The sequence below is a fragment of the Manis javanica genome, chromosome 11, assembly GCF_040802235.1.
Source record: "Manis javanica isolate MJ-LG chromosome 11, MJ_LKY, whole genome shotgun sequence".
Classification (NCBI taxonomy): domain Eukaryota; kingdom Metazoa; phylum Chordata; class Mammalia; order Pholidota; family Manidae; genus Manis; species Manis javanica.
In genome coordinates, this window is record NC_133166.1 from 29,501,305 (window position 1) to 29,522,605 (window position 21,301).

General features: G+C 35.7%; 1 protein-coding gene across 15 annotated transcripts in view; it reads right to left on the reverse strand.

Annotated features, from left to right (window-relative positions):
- Positions 1-21,301, reverse strand: part of STK33 (serine/threonine kinase 33) — a 197,635-nt gene that overhangs the window by 80,941 nt on the left and 95,393 nt on the right. For 7 of the 15 annotated variants that reach the window (XM_073216126.1, XM_073216124.1, XM_073216128.1 and 4 more), the window contains 4 exons: positions 10,912-11,286; positions 9,691-9,804; positions 5,490-5,603; positions 3,164-3,268 (listed from right to left, as the gene is read on the reverse strand). In XM_073216126.1, the coding sequence (XP_073072227.1) occupies positions 3,164-3,268; positions 5,490-5,603; positions 9,691-9,804; positions 10,912-11,133 (555 nt within the window). In that variant the 5' untranslated portion in view covers positions 11,134-11,286. The remainder of the gene's footprint in view (positions 1-3,163; positions 3,269-5,489; positions 5,604-9,690; positions 9,805-10,911; positions 11,287-21,301) is intronic. The other 8 variants (XM_073216131.1, XM_073216129.1, XM_073216134.1 and 5 more) reach the window with 5 other exon arrangements.

The window sequence follows — 21,301 nt, forward strand, 5'->3', positions numbered from 1 at the left end:
CACTCTAACAGGAATGTAGAACAGGGCTCAGCAAATTTTTACTGTAAAGGCCAGAGCCAGATAGTAAATATTTTTTCAGCTTTGTGGGCCATACAATCTCTTACAACTACTCATCAGCTGTTATAGCATAAGAGAAGCCATAAACAATGCAACAAAACTTTATTATAGACTTTGAAGTTTTAGTTTTATATACTTTCCACATGTCATAAAATATTACTCTTTACAAATTTTTCCAACCATTTCAATGTATAAAAAAGTTAGTTTATAGGACAAAGAAAATCGTGTATTATGGTGTAGTACGCTGACCTCTGTAGAGGATAGATGTGAGACACAGAATGGAGACAAGAAAGGGAAGGAAAAAAAGGGCGTGAAAAATACTTAGGAGGAAGAAACAGTGGCATTTAGTCACTAATTGGGTGTGAGTAGTAAAAAGCCATGGATGAAAGCCTCTTCCATATTTGTTGTTTCTCTTAATGTACATTAACATTGCTTTAGGTATTTCAACAGTCAAGTCATCTACTGAGCCAAAAAGATTCAGTCAGGCAAATGCAAGTCTTTTTCATACCTATTGCTATTCAGTTACAGATCACCCTCCATCCACATCTCTGTTCTGTTCTGTGCTGCTAGATTTTTGTTACCATTTTTAAGATTTGGGGGTCTGATTCTATTCTGTAACCACTACAATGCAATTTGTGTTCAATCAGCAAGCATGAAAATAAGAAGAAAAGGTTAACACTCTTTCTTCCTACACTCAAAATTTTGGTTTGCTAAAGCTCAGGATCCTTGAGAATTTCAGAAGTAACTAAAGAGTTCTGCAAAGCTTAATACATAAATAAGCTTCTGAATTAGGCCATATTTTTCCCACTGGTAACACTGGTATGGCTCACTGACACATAAACTGGTAAGTGAGCTATTTGGAAGGGAAAGTTACATTATCAGGGCTTACAATAGAAATTGATGTCAATTTCAAATATGTAAGTTGATCAAAGTTAGTATCTTTGAAAGTTTTTATATCCAAGCAGAACCCAGCAGTCTCCATGAACTGAAGAGAGAGAGATCTAGGAGTCCAGGAAGTTCAAGACAAGTAAGGTTCACAGGCCAGAGTACAAAAGAGAAAAATGCTGTACACAGAGAAAGCTCCAGATTTTGCAGAGGGGCCCCCTCAAGTTTTCAGCGGAGTATAATTCAGAGCATGCGTATGACAAAGTACCCAAAGCTGGAAAAGAACCATGCAGAAGGAGCAGAGGGAACAATTGCTGGAGCTTACACATGGCCAGGAAGAGTTCTATTCCCATTAGCCAGAGTGGAAAATCTCATAATTCAGAGGGCGTCAGGTAGAGTACTCAGAAGGGTCTTACCTCACTAGTGAGAAAAAATTAGCCCTAGACCAAAGGCTGCTTGGGTGCCACCTAACAAGGCTTAAGGTAAGCTTCAAAACTATCAAACTGTCTCCAAGTAACTTAACTATGTCGTAGAATAGCTCAAGAATAGTTGTAAGAATGCAAAAATATCCAGCATCCAATAAAAAATTAACAAGGCATATAAAGATGCAGGAAAATATGATCCATAATGAAGGAAAAAATCAATCGAAACTGGCCTCAAAATGACACAAGATTAGAAGAAGACATTACAAGTTATTATTCCTATATTTAAGAATGAAGAAGTATTGAGTATGTTACATAGAAACATGGAAGATAGAAAAGAACCAAACCAAACTTCCAATGGAAGGGATAAAGAGCACATCCGACAGCACAGAAAAGGAGATTATTGAATCTGAAGACATCGCAATGGAAACTATGCTAAATGAAACAAGGAGAGGAAAAGGACTGAAAAAATGAATAGAGCATCAGTAAGCTGCAGACAATAGCAACCAACCTAACATGTGTACTTGGAGTCTCAAAGTGGGAGATGGCAGAAAAAAATATTTGAAGAAATAATGGCCAAAATTTTCCTAAATTTGATGAAAACCAAAAAAATCATAGATCTAAGAGGTTCTATAAACCCCAAGCACAAGAAACATGAAGAAAACTATACCAAGGCACAACATAACAAAATTGCTTAAGACTAATGATAAGGAGAAAAACTATTCTAAGAAGATATGGGGATAAAAGAAATCACAACTTTAGGAATGAAAAGAATAGAAAAGATTTTTGGTATCACTGCCATTCCCTGCTCCCCTAAAGGATAATTGTGGTCTTTAATAGTTAGTAAGCATTCCTGATGAACCAGGAATAAATTGCATAACCCAAATTTGCTATTACTGCCCTAGAGACTGCAAAGGGAACAATGAACTATAAGTAACATTTAATGAGTCAGATGCTTTATACCCAGTTTCCCATTTAATCCTTCAACTACCTGAGGTTGATACTATTGTTAAACCCATTTTACAGGTGAGAAAACTGAGTTATAGAGAGGTTGAATAACTTGCACTGGTCTTATAGCTAAGTGGTGAAACCAGGATTCAAATGCACAGGCAATCTAAACCCAAAGACCACATGCCTATATTAGAGTACCTATGTTAAATTTCTGTATTATATATTATACTGTATATTATTATACACTATATTATACTGACTCCAAGCAGAGAAACACCCAAGCCCACAGACACTAAACAAAATGGAGGCAGAAATGACAAGTAACACAGGGTTCAGAACAATGCTGAATGAAAATTAGAGCCATTTAAAGAGACAAATGATAATATCCAGGGAAGAAGAAAGACCAAACATGTTGGTACAACACCAATGACAAAATATCTTCTACATAGTGCCAAATATTCCCATGCCAATTTTATTATAAAGGTAATCTTGCAAAATATGACAATATTTGAAGAGACTCTAATAGAGAAAAACCAAGGACCAACAAAAGGAAAGCCACCTCTAAGGAAATTTCTATCACTACTGGGCTGTGCATGAAGTTGTTTCAATTTTTAAACATTTGTTTTCAATATGCCACCCAGAAATATCACCAAAGACATCAATCTAATCATTAGACATCTAATTATACAATCAATAATAAAAGTCTTCCAGAATGCTCTCATCAATCTCCCGTGACAGACTCATGCCAAGGACATGAGCAAATGTGCCCTACAGGGGTTACTGCAGAAGGGAATGATGTTCATTTTGTAATAATAACTTTGCAGATGCAGCACCTGATCAAGCCTTACCTTAGGTGTCTCAAAAACTTGTTCCAGATGTATGATGTGTTCATGTTTCACACTTTTTAGGATGTTCACCTCCCGTTCAAGTAACTTCACAGCAGAGCTTCCAGCCTTTAAAATGAGGAAACACAAGAGTTCACGTATGAGTGTCACTACTACATGCCTCAATATAAAAGTCAGTTATTTTTATCCTTTCTCCCACATTTTCTTGAGAAGTTTGTTTTCAAATGATAACAAGAAGTATTTCCATGATAAGATTAAATTATGCCTCTTCTTTCCTCAGTTCAGTTTTAGTACATATAATTTGGCCTCAAACCACATCTGTTTCTTTGACTATTTCTATAAAGTACCTACAACATGGTCTCTGTCCTGTCACAAAATTATTCTAACTTTTAATATGCTTTTTGGTATCTCCTTCAAAATCATGTGAATCATTTGATGTTAGCATAATAAAAACAAAACCTACTTTCCAGGGACATTAATTGGGGAAGAAAAAAATGTTTTTCTTTTGCTTTGTTATCACTTTTTTATTGTATTTATATATATCAAAAGAAACAATAGGTGGTCAGATTCTATACTTAGCCCTTATATAGCATTATACATCACTTTCCTCCAGCCTCAAAAATGAAGAGAGAGATCAATCAATTGACTTAGTCTTCAGACCAACTTAAGTCCCACTTTATCTCCTCATGTGTAACCGTTACAATACCTGACAGCAAAAGGTAAAGGCGGGAACACCCCAGGGAGCACCAGGCCTTCAATCCAGGTTAAGTAATTGATTTTCTACAGTGCCACCTAAGACCTTCTGGAAGGGCTTTATCCACCCTAACCACTACTACCACCACCCCAATCATTACCCTAATTGACATCTAAATTACCATTCTTATTTGAAGATAAGCAATGTCCTCATCCATATAAAAATATTCCTGAAAAGTATTATCCCTCCATCTCTCCCCGCCCTCCTCCATCCCCAAGATTAGGAGAGTACATAATAGTTCTTTTAAGGATTGGAAAGGGATTAATCACAAGGCAAACTACCTAGTTAAACTTTTATCCAGGGTCATTCCTGCTACCAATTACCTTTACCCTTCAACCATTAGCATCTTGGGACATGAATTGAAAACTTTGCACCTCCTATGCCCCACCTATGCAAGATGAGAGCCACATTTTAAGTTTACCCAAGAGGCTCAAGAAAAATAGTGACTAAGGAGTGAATTCCTCCTCTTATGGAATATGGTAAGGATATAGGAAGTAACCACAATTTCTAATATCCATCTCAGTTTTCTTCTTATCTCTCTCTTCAAATGGCTTGACCTGTTCATAATGCAGTAATATATTGTCCAAATTATACACTGACTTTATAATTGTTATTATCTTGGTGTTTGTATACTCTCAGCATCAATATGTATGTGCAAGATTATGAATTCCTAAAGTTGCAAGCAGGTATCCTGACTAGATAACCCTAAAATCTAAACCCTAACTAACCCTACCTGACACCAAAGGGGCAAAGGAAATGTAGTACCATGGTTCTAGAATTCTGAAGGTTTCTATTAAGGTTCTGGATCTCCTATCACCAAGGGGTTTATGTGTTACTGTATTATACTTTAGGTAGAAATGGTATGTAATTTACTAGAGTTTGTTTTACAGAATACAGAAAATCAGTTTCATTTTGTAAATGTAATATCTATCACCACAAATCCAAGGAAAAAACACGATTATGTTGTCTTTTGTTTTTTTCCAGGCACAGAAATTTTTTTAAAGTTGACAAAATGATCAGGTGTAAAGTCTGAGGACACAGACTCTCTCTTAAAGAAAAGCCCCGTTCTTCCCTCCAGGAAAAATCTGCTAAGGAATACAGTGGATACAAGTACACAGTACAGTAGACAGTTGGGGTAAAAGTGGCTAAACTGAAAAAACAGGTAATGAATAACCAGAGAATTAGCTAACAAGGGAGAAATGGGGAATCAAAAGAAAGGAAGGGAAAGAAGAAATGTCTATCAGAACCACATGGGGAGAGAGTGCCAGGACTTAGCTCTAGCGAAGACATCTCTAGCTCTCAGGCCTACATCTACACATACTAATAATCAGCCCACTCATAAATTACATTTTTATAATTTCAACTCACTCTGTAAATTATATGTATATTTGGTTATATTGGTTAAGTTAGTTTAATCCTTTCACTTGCTTTCTTCAGATAGCACCTGTCTACTTGGGTTCAAGAACTGGTTCCTTCCCAGGAGACTAAAGAAATATCCACATCATCGTGGCTCTCAGGTCAGCTGTGTTACCCGACCCACTGTGCCTGCAGTCTGATGCTGCTAATGGGCCTTACCTTGTCTTTGTTCACTTTTTTAATTGCCCACTTAGTTTCTGTTTCCTTGTTTGTAGCTTCGATGACCATTCCAAAGCTCCCTTGTCCCAATATTCTTCCAAAGACATAGATTTTCTGGATAAAAATAAGAGTTCCTTTGTCTCTCTCTGCCATTCATCAGGCATCAGGAATGAACCCATAATACTAACATAACCACCCAAGGGAAGAGAGATTCTGCTCCAGGGTAAAATCAAAAAGAAGACACCACGTATTTGCTTCATTATTATTAAATACACCTTAATTAGCCAAAAATAAGTTTGATGAATTTCATTAAATGTCCCATAGAGGAAAACTATAAAAATCATAATGGATAAATGTGGCAAATTTCAAAATATAAAAATGAACCTCTTATAAACTACAACATTAATGAAAAAGGAGGAATGGAATATGAATACATACATACATATATGTGTGTGTGTGCAAAATATATTCACTTAAAAAGTTATCCCAGAACTCTGAGAACTATACTATAAAATCAACACATATTAACCGCTGAACAACTGCTTTCTTGTTTACCAAGTAACATTTCTTCTTCATCTGATTCTATAAAAAATAGAAATTTCTGTTTTTATTCCTTTTGTTTTAGAAAAAGCAGTAAGACAGAAGTTTGAATATAAATCAGCACTGGGAAGAAAATAAAAGCCATTCATCATGAAACTATCCAGACCAAGAGTCATTGCTTATTATTTAACTTTACTTATGAAGATGGAATGCACCGGTGTTGCCCACACCAGCATTCTGGCTCACACTGTCAAGTAAACAGATACCTTACTTACACTTTCATCTTGTGAATTTGGTTGGGGGGAGTCCATCCTGCTGATCCAAATCAGCTCAGAACATTAGCAAGAGTTAATTAGTAGAGTTTGTGGATCCATCAAACATGAGAGAACAGCTGAGTAATGCCATCAGGTGACCCTCTGTCAGGTCAGCCAGCCAAAGTCTTCCCTAGAAATGCGTGCGTGCATGCGTGTGTGTGTGTGTAATCACTTTCACCTTCACCATACAACAGGTAATCTAGCTGCCAGTCTTCATATTTTCTACTGCTTACCTTCTTTCCTACTTTTGTAAAAGAAAATTCAATGCCTATGTAATTATTACCTCCTCCGTTAAGAAGGTGACTAACTCTGAGGCCATGGTGATTGTTCCTTTGACTTCCTTCAGCATGTATTTTGATCCTCAAATGCTGTTATTACTCTCTTGCTTACAAACATTTTGTCTCATGTTTTGCTTCCCAGATGGTCTAGAAGCTCCTTAAGAAGCAGTTTCTTTTGTATTCCTTAAAAAGCCTTCCCTGAAACTTTGTAGGCAAAATATTCGTGTTTAGTGCATGGGGAAAAGGAAAGGAAGGAGGGAAGGAAGGAAGGGAGTGGGGGAGGGAAGAAAAGGAAAGAAGGAAGAGAAGAAAGGAAATATTCAGCTTCAACATGTTAGACTTGCCTTATTTTTTGTGATATATGTTTTGGGGGCTACAAAGATGATTAAAACATAATTCCTATTTTCTCAGAATTTGAAATCTCCTTAAGCGACAAAGTTATTACTAAAGTCATAAAGTCTTAAGTTAAAAAAAAGATACAAAATGACATTGGGGCCAGAGACCAGAGCTAAAATACTGGGAGAATAAAGGAAAGCATTATGAGAGAGGGGGCTTCTGAAATTGGCAAGTGAAGGAACAACACAACGCAAAAAATAGTCGAGAATTTTTTGTCTATATTCAAAGATAAAGGAAGGCATTCCAAAGGAATACAGTGCAAATACGGAATGAATGAGTGAACTGAGTGAACTGATAAATAAAGGAATGAATCAAAAAATCCAATCACCAAGCCAGCCAGCAAGGAACCTTCTGTATATACATATATACATTTAAGAGATGTGACAGGCTGGATATGTAGAGTTGAAACCTGGAGGAAAAGCTGCAGATTTATGGTCTTGAATGTTGTGAATGGCGACTCCTAAACGTAAGCCCAGCACATCCTGCCCAGGTGATTGTCCCCAAGATACTCTCCAATGACTTATAATTACTTTGGCTCCTCTCTCTTCCCACTACCACTTAGTAGTAAGAATCAAAGTCAGAAAGCTAAAATGATTTTATTATATTTATATACAACTCCTAAAAATATACTATGTAAAATGAGCTAAAGCTCAATTTAAATGGTAATTTACCCTTTTTTCCCCATAAAACAATCTCAACTCCATGACCATTCCCCCAATTTTTCTTGTCCTTTAAAAACAAAACTCTCATTTTTTCTCTAAACATATAGAACCACAACTTGGGTGCAGTATTTTAATACTATTAAAATAGAATTTTTTAAGTGAAGAATGGGTAGAGGAATAGCTCAATTGCCCAACTAGTTAATAAACTAATCTTTTTCCTTAATTAACTGCTATGACATAATTATATAGTTGTGAATATAAGGAGAAAATGACTTCTTATTTGTAACAATCTTAAGACGATGCTATTAAAGTGGTAGTGGAGATCTATTTTTATTGACTTAGAAGAAGTCTAAGATATGGTATAGAGTGTGAAACCAAATATGATATGATTCCATGACAAAAATGTGTGTATGTGGGGGTGCTTACATTGATGTCTGGAATATTAAGAGTTTTAGATGATTCTAGCTTCCTTTTTTATACTCTTATCGAATGTTTAAAATCTTCCAAATGAGCTGGTCTTTAATGGGGGAAGAGAAACGTCAACTATACCAGCTGTATATATACTATAAAAATATAAGAACTTTTATTTCTTCAAAATACGTGTATATTGCAATGAACTATTATTCAGCCATAAAAGGAAAAGAAATTCTGCCACTTGCAATAACATGGATGGATCTAGAGGGCATTATGCTCAGTGAAATAAGCCAGGCAGAGAAAGACAAATACTGTATGATTTCACTTACTTGTAGAAAATAAAAAAAAAAAGAAAACAGAAGGAACAAAACAGCAGTAGACTCATAGACATGGAGAAGTGACTAGTGGTTACCAAGGGGGAGGGGGTTGGGGCGTGTAGGGGGAAGACTGAGGGGGATAAAGGGGCACAATAATTTGCAATCACAATAATCACAATATAAGTTGGTCATGGGGACGGTAGTACAGTGTGGATATAGTCAATGATTTTGTAACCTCTTTCTACATTGATAGATAGTAACTGCACTTGGGGAGGAGGTAAGGATTGAACAATATGGGTAACTATTGAACCACTGTGTTGTATGTTTGAAACCAATATAAGGTGGTATATCAATGACACTTCAATAAAAAAATGTGTGTATTGTATATTTGAAATATTTCATAACTTAAAAGAAAGAAACTGAAAAGAAAAAAATAGGATGACTTATACATGCATAGAAAAAATGAGGTAAAGGTAATATATGTTAAAAATGGTTATATCTGCCTCTTGATTTTTATTTTCTTCATTTTTCTATTTCCCTAATATTTCACAAGGAACACATTTTGCTTTTATAAATGCTCTGTGGCTAAATTTAAAACCCAGTAAATTTGTGGATTTTTAAAAATACAGGACTTTTATTTAAAGGGGAAAATTTTAACTTTTCAAGTCAGAATTTTTCAGGAAGTTTTTCTGATCACTGCAAGTAAATTGCCAAATAAACTCTTAAAACAATTTTTGAAGTTATTTAACATTAATGCAGTTTTCTTCTTGTAGTTGTTCTATTTGGGGTTCCTTTAATCTGATGTTAAAGGAACACATTTTAATTTCTAAAATGGTAATAATATTTAATTCATATTTGTATAATAAATAGAATCCTGGGAAGAATAATATTGGTATCTATTCAATTACAGGCTGAAAGAAATGGAAGGATCCATGAGGGAAATTCTGGCCTCACCACCAATCATCAAGGAAGTAAACAGCCAAACCATCTACACAAAGACTCCACGATTGCCCTCAGCAACAGGCAAGACCTGAAGACCACCCACAGTGTTCTCATTTTATCCACCTCCACTTCAATTAAGTCCATTTGGTCCTCAATGAACAGAAGAAATAATTAGTCTTAACTATCCTTAGTAAAAACTTTTGACACACTTGAAAATGGTAAATAACCTTTTTTATTTTCTTTCCTTAGAGACCTAATTTTATATCATTTTTGTCATTTACCATTGTCTTAAAAGAAACCCAAAAGTTCCTAGTAGCGTCGGTTTGTTTTCCATATACCTGAATAGCAGCTCCGTTTTCCACCCTTATGTGAGGAACTTTTCCTTCTGTAAAGTCGTCCCGACCCCATTGTTGTTGAGATGTTTTCCTCTCTACCTTTGAGGTTCTTGAGGGCTTAGAACCAAAAAGAATTTTAAAAATTAACTTTAAGATATAATATGCTTGTTGACAAAGTCAGAGCCCTAATTTAGATAATCTGACAACTCTTTAACGTACACCATGACCATGATATTTATGGTGTATAAGATAATTTACCTTTTTTTTTTTCAAATTCTAAGCCCTATATGACTCATTGGCTCATTAGGCTAAAAGATACAATAAAAAAACATTTAATCTGGATCTAGGCAAGTCTATATGACAAACTGTATAGCAAATATATCAGAATTTACCTGAAATTCTTTAAAAATCACAAGAGAAGGCAACTTCACAGCTTTTTCAATCTCCCTTATTTCAAAACATAAAAATCATCTCTGATAAGTTATACATTGAAAAATTATTGACCAGACACTCACAAAATGTCTTGAATGAAAATAACATGATAACAACTCATTCAAAGATGCCTATAAGGCAATAACTATACCATAATACAAATCAGAAATAAAAGTTTAGGGTGAAAATTTGAAAAAGGTACAACATTGAGGGCTGAGAGCCTAATTTTCCTTAAACTTACTGCTCTTTGTCTCCAAAGCTGTGCTATGTGAACAACAATCTTCCACACTGCCTCCTCTCTTTAAATTGAATACACCTAAACCAATCCCACCACCTAGTCTAGGATTATTTGTAACTAATGCAAATCAATTTTACAAAGTACATTTGATATTCCATCTAGATAACCAGGAATTGTCTTAAATTATAAGCACCCTCTATTTAATCGCAACCATAAATTCCATTCTGCATCAGTTGACAAAAGTGCCCCAAAATTCAGATTTAATTCAACTTGAAAATCAGTTCATTTCTGTATAAAACATTAAAGAAAAGAAGCTGGAATAACATTTTGAATTATTCATGGCCCTGGGAAATAATTAATTTAGGCAGTGGTTGGAAGTATTGTAAAAGAAATTACTAACTTTGCTCACCTCTTACGTAAGAAGAAATGTTCCTTTAATAAGTAAGAAGGCAATGAGTTAGTTGACAAGGGCCCATGATATATGGTGAAGCAAGGGATGGGATTAGGGGATGGGATGTCAACTTGTGTTGAGATACAGAATCTTTGATAGTTACCGAATCTTTTCCAGAGAAACTATCTTTACTGGTTTGGTTTTCTTTTATTTTCTCTGGTGAAACTGTACATTCTGAACTACCAGTGCTTGATGTCTGTGACATTTCCACGACCACCGGAGAAAGCCTTGGTCTGCAGGAACATACACAAAGTACATCTTTCTGAGAAGTAGATGAACAGTTGGCACATTTTGTGGATATTTTACCAAAGCCACTGTTAGCCATTTGCTTAACTCTGCAACAAAAGCAACTTGAAAGAAAGATATTTCCACTGTTTGAGGAATAAAAAAAACCCAAAAAGGATGGCAAAAACAATAACTTCTAACTGGTGAGGTCCTTAGGTCATTGATGCATTAGACTTATATTCACACATGAGAGCTGCAGAAAGAAAAGAAATCACCATTTAGAAAATTCTTTAACTTATCACTCTCCTAGAAATAAGAGAAAAACTAGCAACTAGCACCAAAAGCATCCTGCCTATACATTAAAAGTTAATATATATAACAAAATTAGGAAATATTTCTTAAAAAAAACAATGGATTCTCACCTTTCAAAATGTATTTCTTAAACTCCATACATTTTATTTACTTAACAATCAAAAGAATCACACCCTCTGTTCAGAACTATAAAACTGCTGAAAAGTATGGTCTAATGAAATCAATTTGGTGGGTTAATACCAATTTTCTAAATAAAATAGAATAGAATAGATAATATAAGAGTATTCTGGAGAAAGGCTTAAAAATGGCAGCATGAGAAGTGAGACAGAAACCTCCTCCCAAAACCACACATAATACGAAAACATAGCAAATACAACTAATCCTCAAAGAGCAACCAGAAAAAAGACTATAACAGATTGCCTACATCTGGAGAAAAGACCACTTATGGAAAAGGGTAAAATGATCTGGCAGAACCCAAGCCCTTCCCCCACCCCAGATCACTGGCAGAAGGAAGAAAAAGGGAGCACAGAGAGGGTGGAAGCCTAGGACTGCTGAACACCCAGCACTGGAGATGTGCTCTGGGAACATGAACCCACATGACATAGTTTTCTGGAGATTAGTGGGGCTGGAAAGCAAAAACAGTCAGAATAGTCAGAGAGACTGAGATTCCAGCCACTTGTGGAGAACAGATACCCACAACCAGCCACTCCAGGGGAAAAGAAAGGTGGGCACTTTGAAAGACTTCCCAACAGCAAAAGGGCTGCTAAATGGGCAAGGATTACATAGAGCTTGCTGAACACAAGAAAAGATAGGTGGGCAAAACCATTCCAGCACACTCAGCCAAGCAGATTGGGAGCTATCAGGAGGTTCAAGTGCCCCATCCCCCCAGGTGGCACACCAAGGTACTGCACTGTGATACACAGCCTGCTACTCCTTCCTCCCAGCCAGCATCACTTTGCAAAGGTGCTATACCTACCACTGAACCAGGCCAGCCAGAGGGAGGCCCTTCCTATAGCAGCTACAGAGGCATAATGCAGAGGTTCCTCCCTGCACGCTCAGCCCACTGGCCCAGGCACTGCAGTTGGGAAGCAGGAAAGAGTTCTTTCCTCCTGGCAGGCAGTGGTGCCACTCAACTGCAACCCCCACGATCACTCCAGGTACTGGGCAGCTCCAGAGAGTAGAGATTCTGGGCACTAGAGGGCACCACTTCTCAAAGTTATTATACCAGTAATTATTACAAATATGAAACAGCAAAAGAACCTGCTACAAACCAAAATCCCACAAACAACAGAAAGAGGACCAACCAAAACAGAAATCACCAAACTTGCTAATAAAAATTTCAAAATAAAAATCATAAAAATGCTTACAGAGCTACAGAAAAATATTCAAGTCCTTAGGGAGGACTTCAAGAAAGAGATAGAAACTTTGAAAAATACAGTATCTGAAATGAAACAGACAATGGAGGCCTTTAAAAGCAGATTAGATAATGTAGAGAAGACAGTAAATGAATAGAAATTAGAGAAGATGAATACAAAGAAGCTTTTAAATATAAAAAAGGATCTCTAGGAATGGAAGAATATTAAGATAACTGTGTGACCAAGCCAAATGGAACAATATTCACATTATAGGGGTACCAGAAGATGAAGAGAGAGAAAAGAGGATAGAAACTGTCTTTGGAGAAATAATTGCTCAAAACTTCCCCAATCTGGGGAAGAAAACAGTCTCTCAGGCCACAGAAGTACACAGATCTCCCAAGAAAGGAACCCAAGGAGGACAACACCAAGACATATTATAAGTAAAATGGCAAAGATGAAGGACAAGAACAGAGTATTAAAAGCATCCAGAGAGAGAAAAAAGATCATGTACAAAGGAAAACCATCAGACTATCATCAGACTTCTCAGCAGAAACCTTACAGGCCAGAAGGGAGTGACATGATATATTCAATGCAATGAAACAGAAGAGCCTTGAACCAAGAATATTCTACCCGGCAAGATTATCATTTCAATTTGAAGCAGGGATTAAGCAATTTCCAAATAAGCAAAAGTTGAGGGAATTTACTTCCCAAAAACCATCTCTACAGTGTACTTTTGAAGCACTGCTATAGATGTAAGTGCTCCTAAGGCTAAATAGCTGTCATGTGAGAAAATAAAACAAGCAAAGGAAGCAGACCAATTAATCACTATGCAAATGCAAAATTAAATGAATTACCTCTAAAGTCAGTCAAGGGATACACAAAGAATACAGAATATGACACCTAATTTACAAAGAGTGAAGGAGGAAGAAAAAGAAGGGAGAAAAAAGAAACCTTTATATTGTGTTTTAAATAACACATTAACTGAGTTAAGTTAGACTGTTAGATAGTAAAGAAGCTACTCTTGGCAATAAGTACATATACATCAATAATAATCTTAAATGTAAATAGTCTGAATGCACCAATCAAAAGACACAGAGTCATGGAATGGATAAAAAAAAACAAGACCCATCTATATGCTGCCTAGAAGAGAATCACTTCAAACCCAAAGATATACAGAGACTAAAAGTGAAGGGATGGAAAAAGATATTTCATGCAACTAATAAGGAGAAAAAAGCAGGAGTTGTGTACTTGTATCAGACAAAATAGACTTCAAAACAAAGAAAGTAACAAGAGACAAAGAAGGACATTACATAGTGACAAAGGGGTCAGTCCAATAAGAGGATATAACCATTATAAACATCTATGCACCCAACACAGGATCACCTACATATGTGAAACAAATACTAACAGAATTAAAGGGGGAAATAGAATGCAATGCATTCATTTTGGGAGACTTCAACACACCATTCACCCACAAAGGACAGATCAACCAGACAGAAAATAAGTAAAGAGACAGAGGCACTGAATAACACATTAGAACAGATGGACCTAACAGACATCTACAGAACACTCCACCCAAAAGCAGCAGGGTACACATTCCTCTCAATGCACATGGAACATTTTAAAGAATAAATCATATACTAGGCCACAAAAATAGCCTCAGTAAATTCAGAAGGATTGAAATTGTACCAACCAGCTTCTCAGACCACAAAGGCATGAAGCTACAAATAAGTTATGCAAAGAAAACAAAAAAGCCCACAAACACATGGAGGGTTAACAACATGCTCCTAAATAATCAATGTGTCAGTAGCCAAATAAATCAGAGATCAAGCTATATATGGAGACAAATGAAAACAATAACAACACTACAAAATCTTTGGGAAGCAGTAAAGGCTGTGCTAAGAGGGAAGTATATTACATTACAGGCTTAACTTAAGAAAGAAGAACAATCCCAAACAAACAGTCTAAACTCACAACTAGAAAAAGAACAACAAATAAGGCCCAAAGTCAGTAGAAGGAGGGACATAATAAAGATTAGAGCAGAAATTTAAAAAAATCAAGAAGAAAAAACAATAGAAAGAATCAATGAAACCTGAAGCTGGCTCTTTAAAAAAATAAACAAAATAAGATAAACCCCTAGCCAGACTTATCAAGAAAAAAAGAGAGTCTACACACAAACAGAATCAGAAAAGAGAAAGGAAACATTACTACAGATACCACAGAAATACAAAGAATTATCACAGAATACTATGAAAAATTATATGCTCACAAACTGGATAACCTGGAAGAAATGGACAACTTCCTAGAAAAATACAACCTTCCAAGACTGACCAAAAAGAAAATGTGAACAGACCAATTACCAGCAATGAAATTGCATCAGTAATCAAAAAACTACGCAAGAACAAAACTCCTGGACCAGATGGCTTCACCGCTGAATTTTATCAAACATTTAGAGAAGACCTAATACCCATTCTCCTTAAAGTTTTCCAAAAAGTAGAAGAGGAGGGAATACTTCCAAACTTATTTTATGAGGCCAGCATCCCTAATACCAAAATCAAGCAAAGACACACACAAGAAGAAAACTACAGACCAACATTCTTGATGAACAGATGCAAAAATACTCAACAAAATATTAGCAAATCAAATTCAAAAATAAATAAAAAAGATCATACATCATGATCAAATAAGATTTACTCCAGGGATGCAAGGATGGTACAGTATTCTAAAATTCATCAACATCATCCACCAAACCAACAAAAAGGACAAAAATTACATGATCATCTCAATAGGTGCTAAAAAAGCATTTGACAAAATTCAACATCCATTCATGATAAAAACTCTCAACAAAATGGGTATAGAGGGCATGTACCTCAACACAATAAAGGCTATATATGACAAACCCACAGCCAACATCATACATAGCAGCTGAAGGTTTTTTCTTTAAGATCAGACACAAGACAAAAATGCCCACTCTCCCTGCTTGTATTCAACATAGTACTGGAGGTCCTAGCCATGGCAATCAGACAACACAAAGTAATAAAAGGCATCTGGACTGGTAAGGAAGAAGTGAAACTGTCACTCTTTGCAGATGACATGATATTGTACATTAAAAACCCTAAATAATCTACCCCAAAATTATTAGAGTTATTAACTCAATTCAGCAAAGTTGCAGGATACAAAATTAATACACAGAAATCTGTTGCATTCCTATATACTAATTATGAACTAGCAGAAAGAGGAATCAGGAAAACAATTCAACATACAATTGTATCAAAAAGAATAAAATACCTGAAAATTAAGACCTATACCAAGATACTCATGAGAGAAATTAAAGAAGATACCAATAAATGGAAATACATCCCATCCTCATGGATAGGAAGAATTAACACTGTCAAAATGGCCATCCTGCCTAAAGCAATCTACAGATTCAATGCAATTCCTATCAAAATACCAGCAGCATTCTTCAATGAATTAGAAAAAATAGTTCAAAAATTCATATGAAACCAAAAAGACCCCAAATAGCCAAAGACATCTTGAGAAGGAAGAATAAAGCTGGGGAGATTATGCTCTCCAACTTCAAGCTCTACCACAAAGCCACAATAACCAAGAAAATTTGGTACCAGCACAAGAACAGACCAACACATCAATGGAACAGAATAGAAAGCCCAGATATAAACCCAAGCTATATGGCCAATTAATATACAATAAAAGAGCCATGGATATACAATGGGGAAACAACAGCCTCTTCAACACCTGGTGTTGGCAAAACTGGACAGCTACTTGTAAGAGAATGAAACTGGATTATTGTCTAACTCCATACACAAAAGTAAATTCAAAATGGATCAAAGCCCTGAAATTAAGTCATGCAACCATAAAACTCTTAAAAGAAAATATAGGCAAAAATGTCTTGAATATAAACATGAACAACTTTTTTCTGAATGTATCTCTTTGGGCAAGGGAAACAAAAGCAAAAATGAACAAATGGGACTACACCAAACTATAAAGCTTCTGTACAGCAAAGGACACCATCAATAGAACAAAAAGGCATCCTACAGCATGGGAGAATATAATCATAAATGATATATCCGACAAGGGGTTAACATCCAAAATTATGAACTCACACAGCTCAATATCCAAAAAGTAAATAATCCAATTAAAAAATGGGCAGACGATCTGAACAGACACTTCTCCAAAGAAGAAATTCAGATGGCCAACAGGTGCATAAAAAGATGCTCCACATTGGTTATTATCAGGGAAATGGAAATTAAAACCACAATAAGGTATCACCTCACACCAGTTAGGATGGTCAACATCCAAAAGTCAAGGAACAATGAAAGCTGGCAAGGATGCAGAGAAAGGGGAACCCTCCTACACTGCTGGTGGGAATGTAAGCTAGTTCAACCATTGTGAAAAGCAATATGGAGGCTCCTCAAAAAACTAAAAATACAAATACCATTTGACCCAGGAATTCTACTCCTAGGAATTTACACAAAGAAAACAAGACCCCTGATTCAAAAAGACATATGCAGCCCTATGTTTATCACAGCACTATTTACAATAACCAAGATGTGGAAGCAACCTAAGTGTCCATCAGTAGATGAATGGATAAAGAAGAGGTGGTATATATATACACAATGGAATATTATTCAGCCATAAAAAGAAGAGAAATCCTACCCTTTGCAACATGGAGGGAGCTGGAGGGTATTATGCTCAGTGAAATAAGCCAGGCGGAGAAAGTACCAAACTATTTCCCTCATTTGCGGAGTTTAACAACAAAGCAAAACTGAAAGAACCAAACAGCAGCAGACTCACAGACTCCAAGAAGGGACTAGGGGTTACAAAAGGGGTGGGGTTGGAGAGGGTTGGTGGCGAGGGAGGGAGAAGGTGATTGAGGAGCATTATGACTGGCACAAATGGTGTGTTGGGGTGGGGGGGTCACAGGGAAGACAGTGTAGCACAGAGAAGATTAGTAGTGACTCTGTGGCATCTTAATACTCTGATGGACAGTGACAGCAGTGGGGTGTGGGGTGACTTGATAATACAGGTGAATGTAGTGACCACAATGTTGCTCATATGAAACCTTCATAAGAGTGTATATCAATGACACCTTAATAAAAAAAAAAGGTATTCTACATAGATCTTTGATAAGTTCAGTGAATCTTAAATTATATAGATATATGTGTATAGAATGTTTGTGAGTGTGATTATGTATTTAGCCATAGGATAAAATGTATTTTTTATTCAAGTATAGTTGACATGGAATACTACAATAATTTCAAGTGTACAAAATAGTGATTTGACATTTATATGCATTTATGACATGATCACTGTAATACGCATAGTGAGCATCTGTCACCATATGATATTGGCTATATTTCCTATGCTGTACTTTACATCCCTCTGACTTAATCATTTTATAAGTAGAAGTTTGTACCTTTTAAACCCCTTCACCTATTTTGTCATTCCCCACCCTTCTTATTATGGGTTGTACTTTTTAAAAAGGTTTTAAAAATACTGGTGTAAACACACACATTACTGTGATTTCAAAATTAAAACCTTACTCTACTTATTAGTACAGATTCATATCACACACTTTACAAAGGAGTAATTTGATTTTATAAAACTATCTAGTTCTAAAGGTTTAAAGGTAATATTAGAAGTATCTTCATTTTATACTCAAATAGCAAAACCAGGAACTGATGGATGCTATTTTTTCTGAATGTAGAACAGAAATGCCCAGCATTCTACCGAACTAGAGTTACTGACAACTGTATGGTGGCAAGTAGGAAAGAACTGAGCTGAGGAAGGAGGGAGGCATGTGCTCTGCAATGCATGTAAGAGACTGCCTTGAGAAACTCCCAGAAGTAACTGGGAATACATTAGTATGGTTTTGTGCCATAGTATTTCAGATATTATTTTAAAATATATTTTGTAGTCAGGATTGATAAGGCTGGGGATATATGGAATATACTTTTGACCTGGAATAAATTTGATCAGAATGGAAACTTAGATATCTTTATTTCATTAAAGAAATCTCTTTCTACTTTTAGTTGTCTAAGACTGGTTTTCTAATCAGAAATGAGTGCTGATTTTCATCAAATCCTTATCTATCGTGATTATCATATTTTTTCTTATTGGATCTTTTGATATGTTGTATTGTACTAAAAGCTTTCTCAACATTAAAGCATTCTTGAATTTATAGTATGAACCCTACATGACCATGATGGATGATTCTTTTAACGTGCTGAAAAACTGACCTGTTTGTATTGTGAGTTTTCAGTTATATTCATAAGTTAAACTGGTCTATGCTTTTCCTTTTCAGCCACCTTTATCAGGTTTTGATATAACATTCTGACTATTTTAATAAAATAAATTGGATATCTCTGCATTTTGCAATGCTTGGTAACAATTTGTAGAGCATGGCAACCTACAGGAAAATCTCCCAGGCCCATAGGATATTATGAAAGATATTGCTAGTAGTTTATCCAATATTTATTCTACCATTCTTTCTTACTAACAGAATCCTAATTTTCTCCAGGGCACCAATGTACTCATTAAAATCCTCCATTTCTCAGCCTCCTTTGTAGTTCAGGGATGGTCATGTGACTTGTGGCCATTAACTTTATAGAGGACAAGCAAAGCCATACTTAAGAGAAATTTTGTATTCTTAAGCCTTTATTAAAAACAGAAAAAGAAAAGATAAAAACATACTACAAGAGCTACAAATCAAAAAGAGAGACAAATATGATTAAGGAACAAAACTTAAGATGAGAAGAAATGACAAAGAACTGCAGGTTTTGTTGAATTTTGCTTATAAGGTCCCAAATAAACAGACCCTCTCAGACTTCAAAGCTTACCATTCTAATTCCTGTTCCAGATATACTAGCCTCCTTGCTGTTCCTCAAATATGCCAAACACAGTCCCTTCTCATGGCTTTGGCCCTTCTGCTTCCTCTGTGTGGGATGCTCTTCCCTCAGACATTTGCAGACCCTGCTCCCTCCTGTTATGGTGGTTTCTGCTCTGCTGAGACAACTTTTCTAATCACCTCATTGAAAACACCAGGCCCATTCACTCTGTCCCCTTCCTTGCTTTATTTTAATACAGGTCACTTATCATTTCACACAGGAAGTTCTCTACCAGAATTTTTTCCTACTTTAAAGGAACAGAAGATTCCATATAAACTGTTTCAGAGCAATGAAAAGATATCCAGTTCATTCCATTCAGTAAAAATAACCAAAATCTGACCAAGGCAATGTTCTCAAAAAGGGAGTAGGAGTTCTCACAGGCCAATCTCACTTGTGAATAGATGCATAAATTCTAAATGCTGTACTTGTATTTACTCCAGGTAATCTGTACAGTAAATTCCAAGATTATTAGATATAATGGACAAGTCAGCTCAGTATGACCTTTAATCAAAGTGGTGTGAAATAACTCTCCTGTTGTGATTGAAACTCATATTGTATGAGTAAAGATGTATAAGAAGTCCCCTCCATACAGGTAGAGGGAAAAAAGAATGCAACTGATATCACTAGATAGACACATAAACACACACTTACACACATCCCTCTTACAAATGCTGGACCTTGTTTTTCAAGTATATGCAGCAAGACAAAGAAAACTCAGAATGTACCTGTATATACTTTGCAAAATCATTTAACTTCAGGACTTGGAAGAAAATGCTTTGCATTTCAGGTTAAATATAAAACCTATAACCATCAATGACTCAGAACAGTGGAGAACATCAGCACATAACAGCCTTTCTCTTTATGAAAAACAGTGCTTTCTTTCTGCAGATGTAGAAAGGTCCCATGTCAGATGTGCAAAGTATTACGTTATGCATGCATTAAGAATACTGATTTTATAGTAGTTTTCATAAGAAACTGAAAGAAGTGGTCATAATGTAAAGGTTTATTTAAAGTGCAGCTGACTTTCTTCATTATAAATGGTACTCCTAAAAGCATGTTTACCATATACACAAAGTTTATAATATATATATATAATGCCTCTAAAATATGAATAACATCATGTAAAATATATATACTTTTTCTATATATATCCACAAACTTTCAACAGAAAGTGTACATATTAAATATCCCATTTACCGCTGAATTTTATCAGACATTTAGAGAAGACATAATACCCATTCTCCTTAATGTTTTACAAAAAATAGAACAGGAGGGAATACTTCCAAACTCATTCTATGAAGCCAGCATCACTCTAATACCAAAACCAGGCAAAGACCCCACCAAAAAAGAAAATTACAGACCAATATCCCTGATGAACATAGATGCAAAAATACTCAACAAAATATTAGCAAACTGAATTAAAAAATTCTCCTTGATGTCAAGAGGATCATACACCATGATCAAGTGGGATTCATCTCAGGGATGCAAGGATGGTACAACATTAAAAAATCCATCAACATCATCCACGACATCAAAAAAAAGAAGGACAAAAACCACATGATCATCTCCATAGATGCTGAAAAAGCATTCAACAAAATTCAACATCCATTCATGATAAAAACTCTCAATAAAATGGGTATAGAGGGCAAGTACCTCAACATAATAAAGACCATATATGACAAACCCACAGCCAACA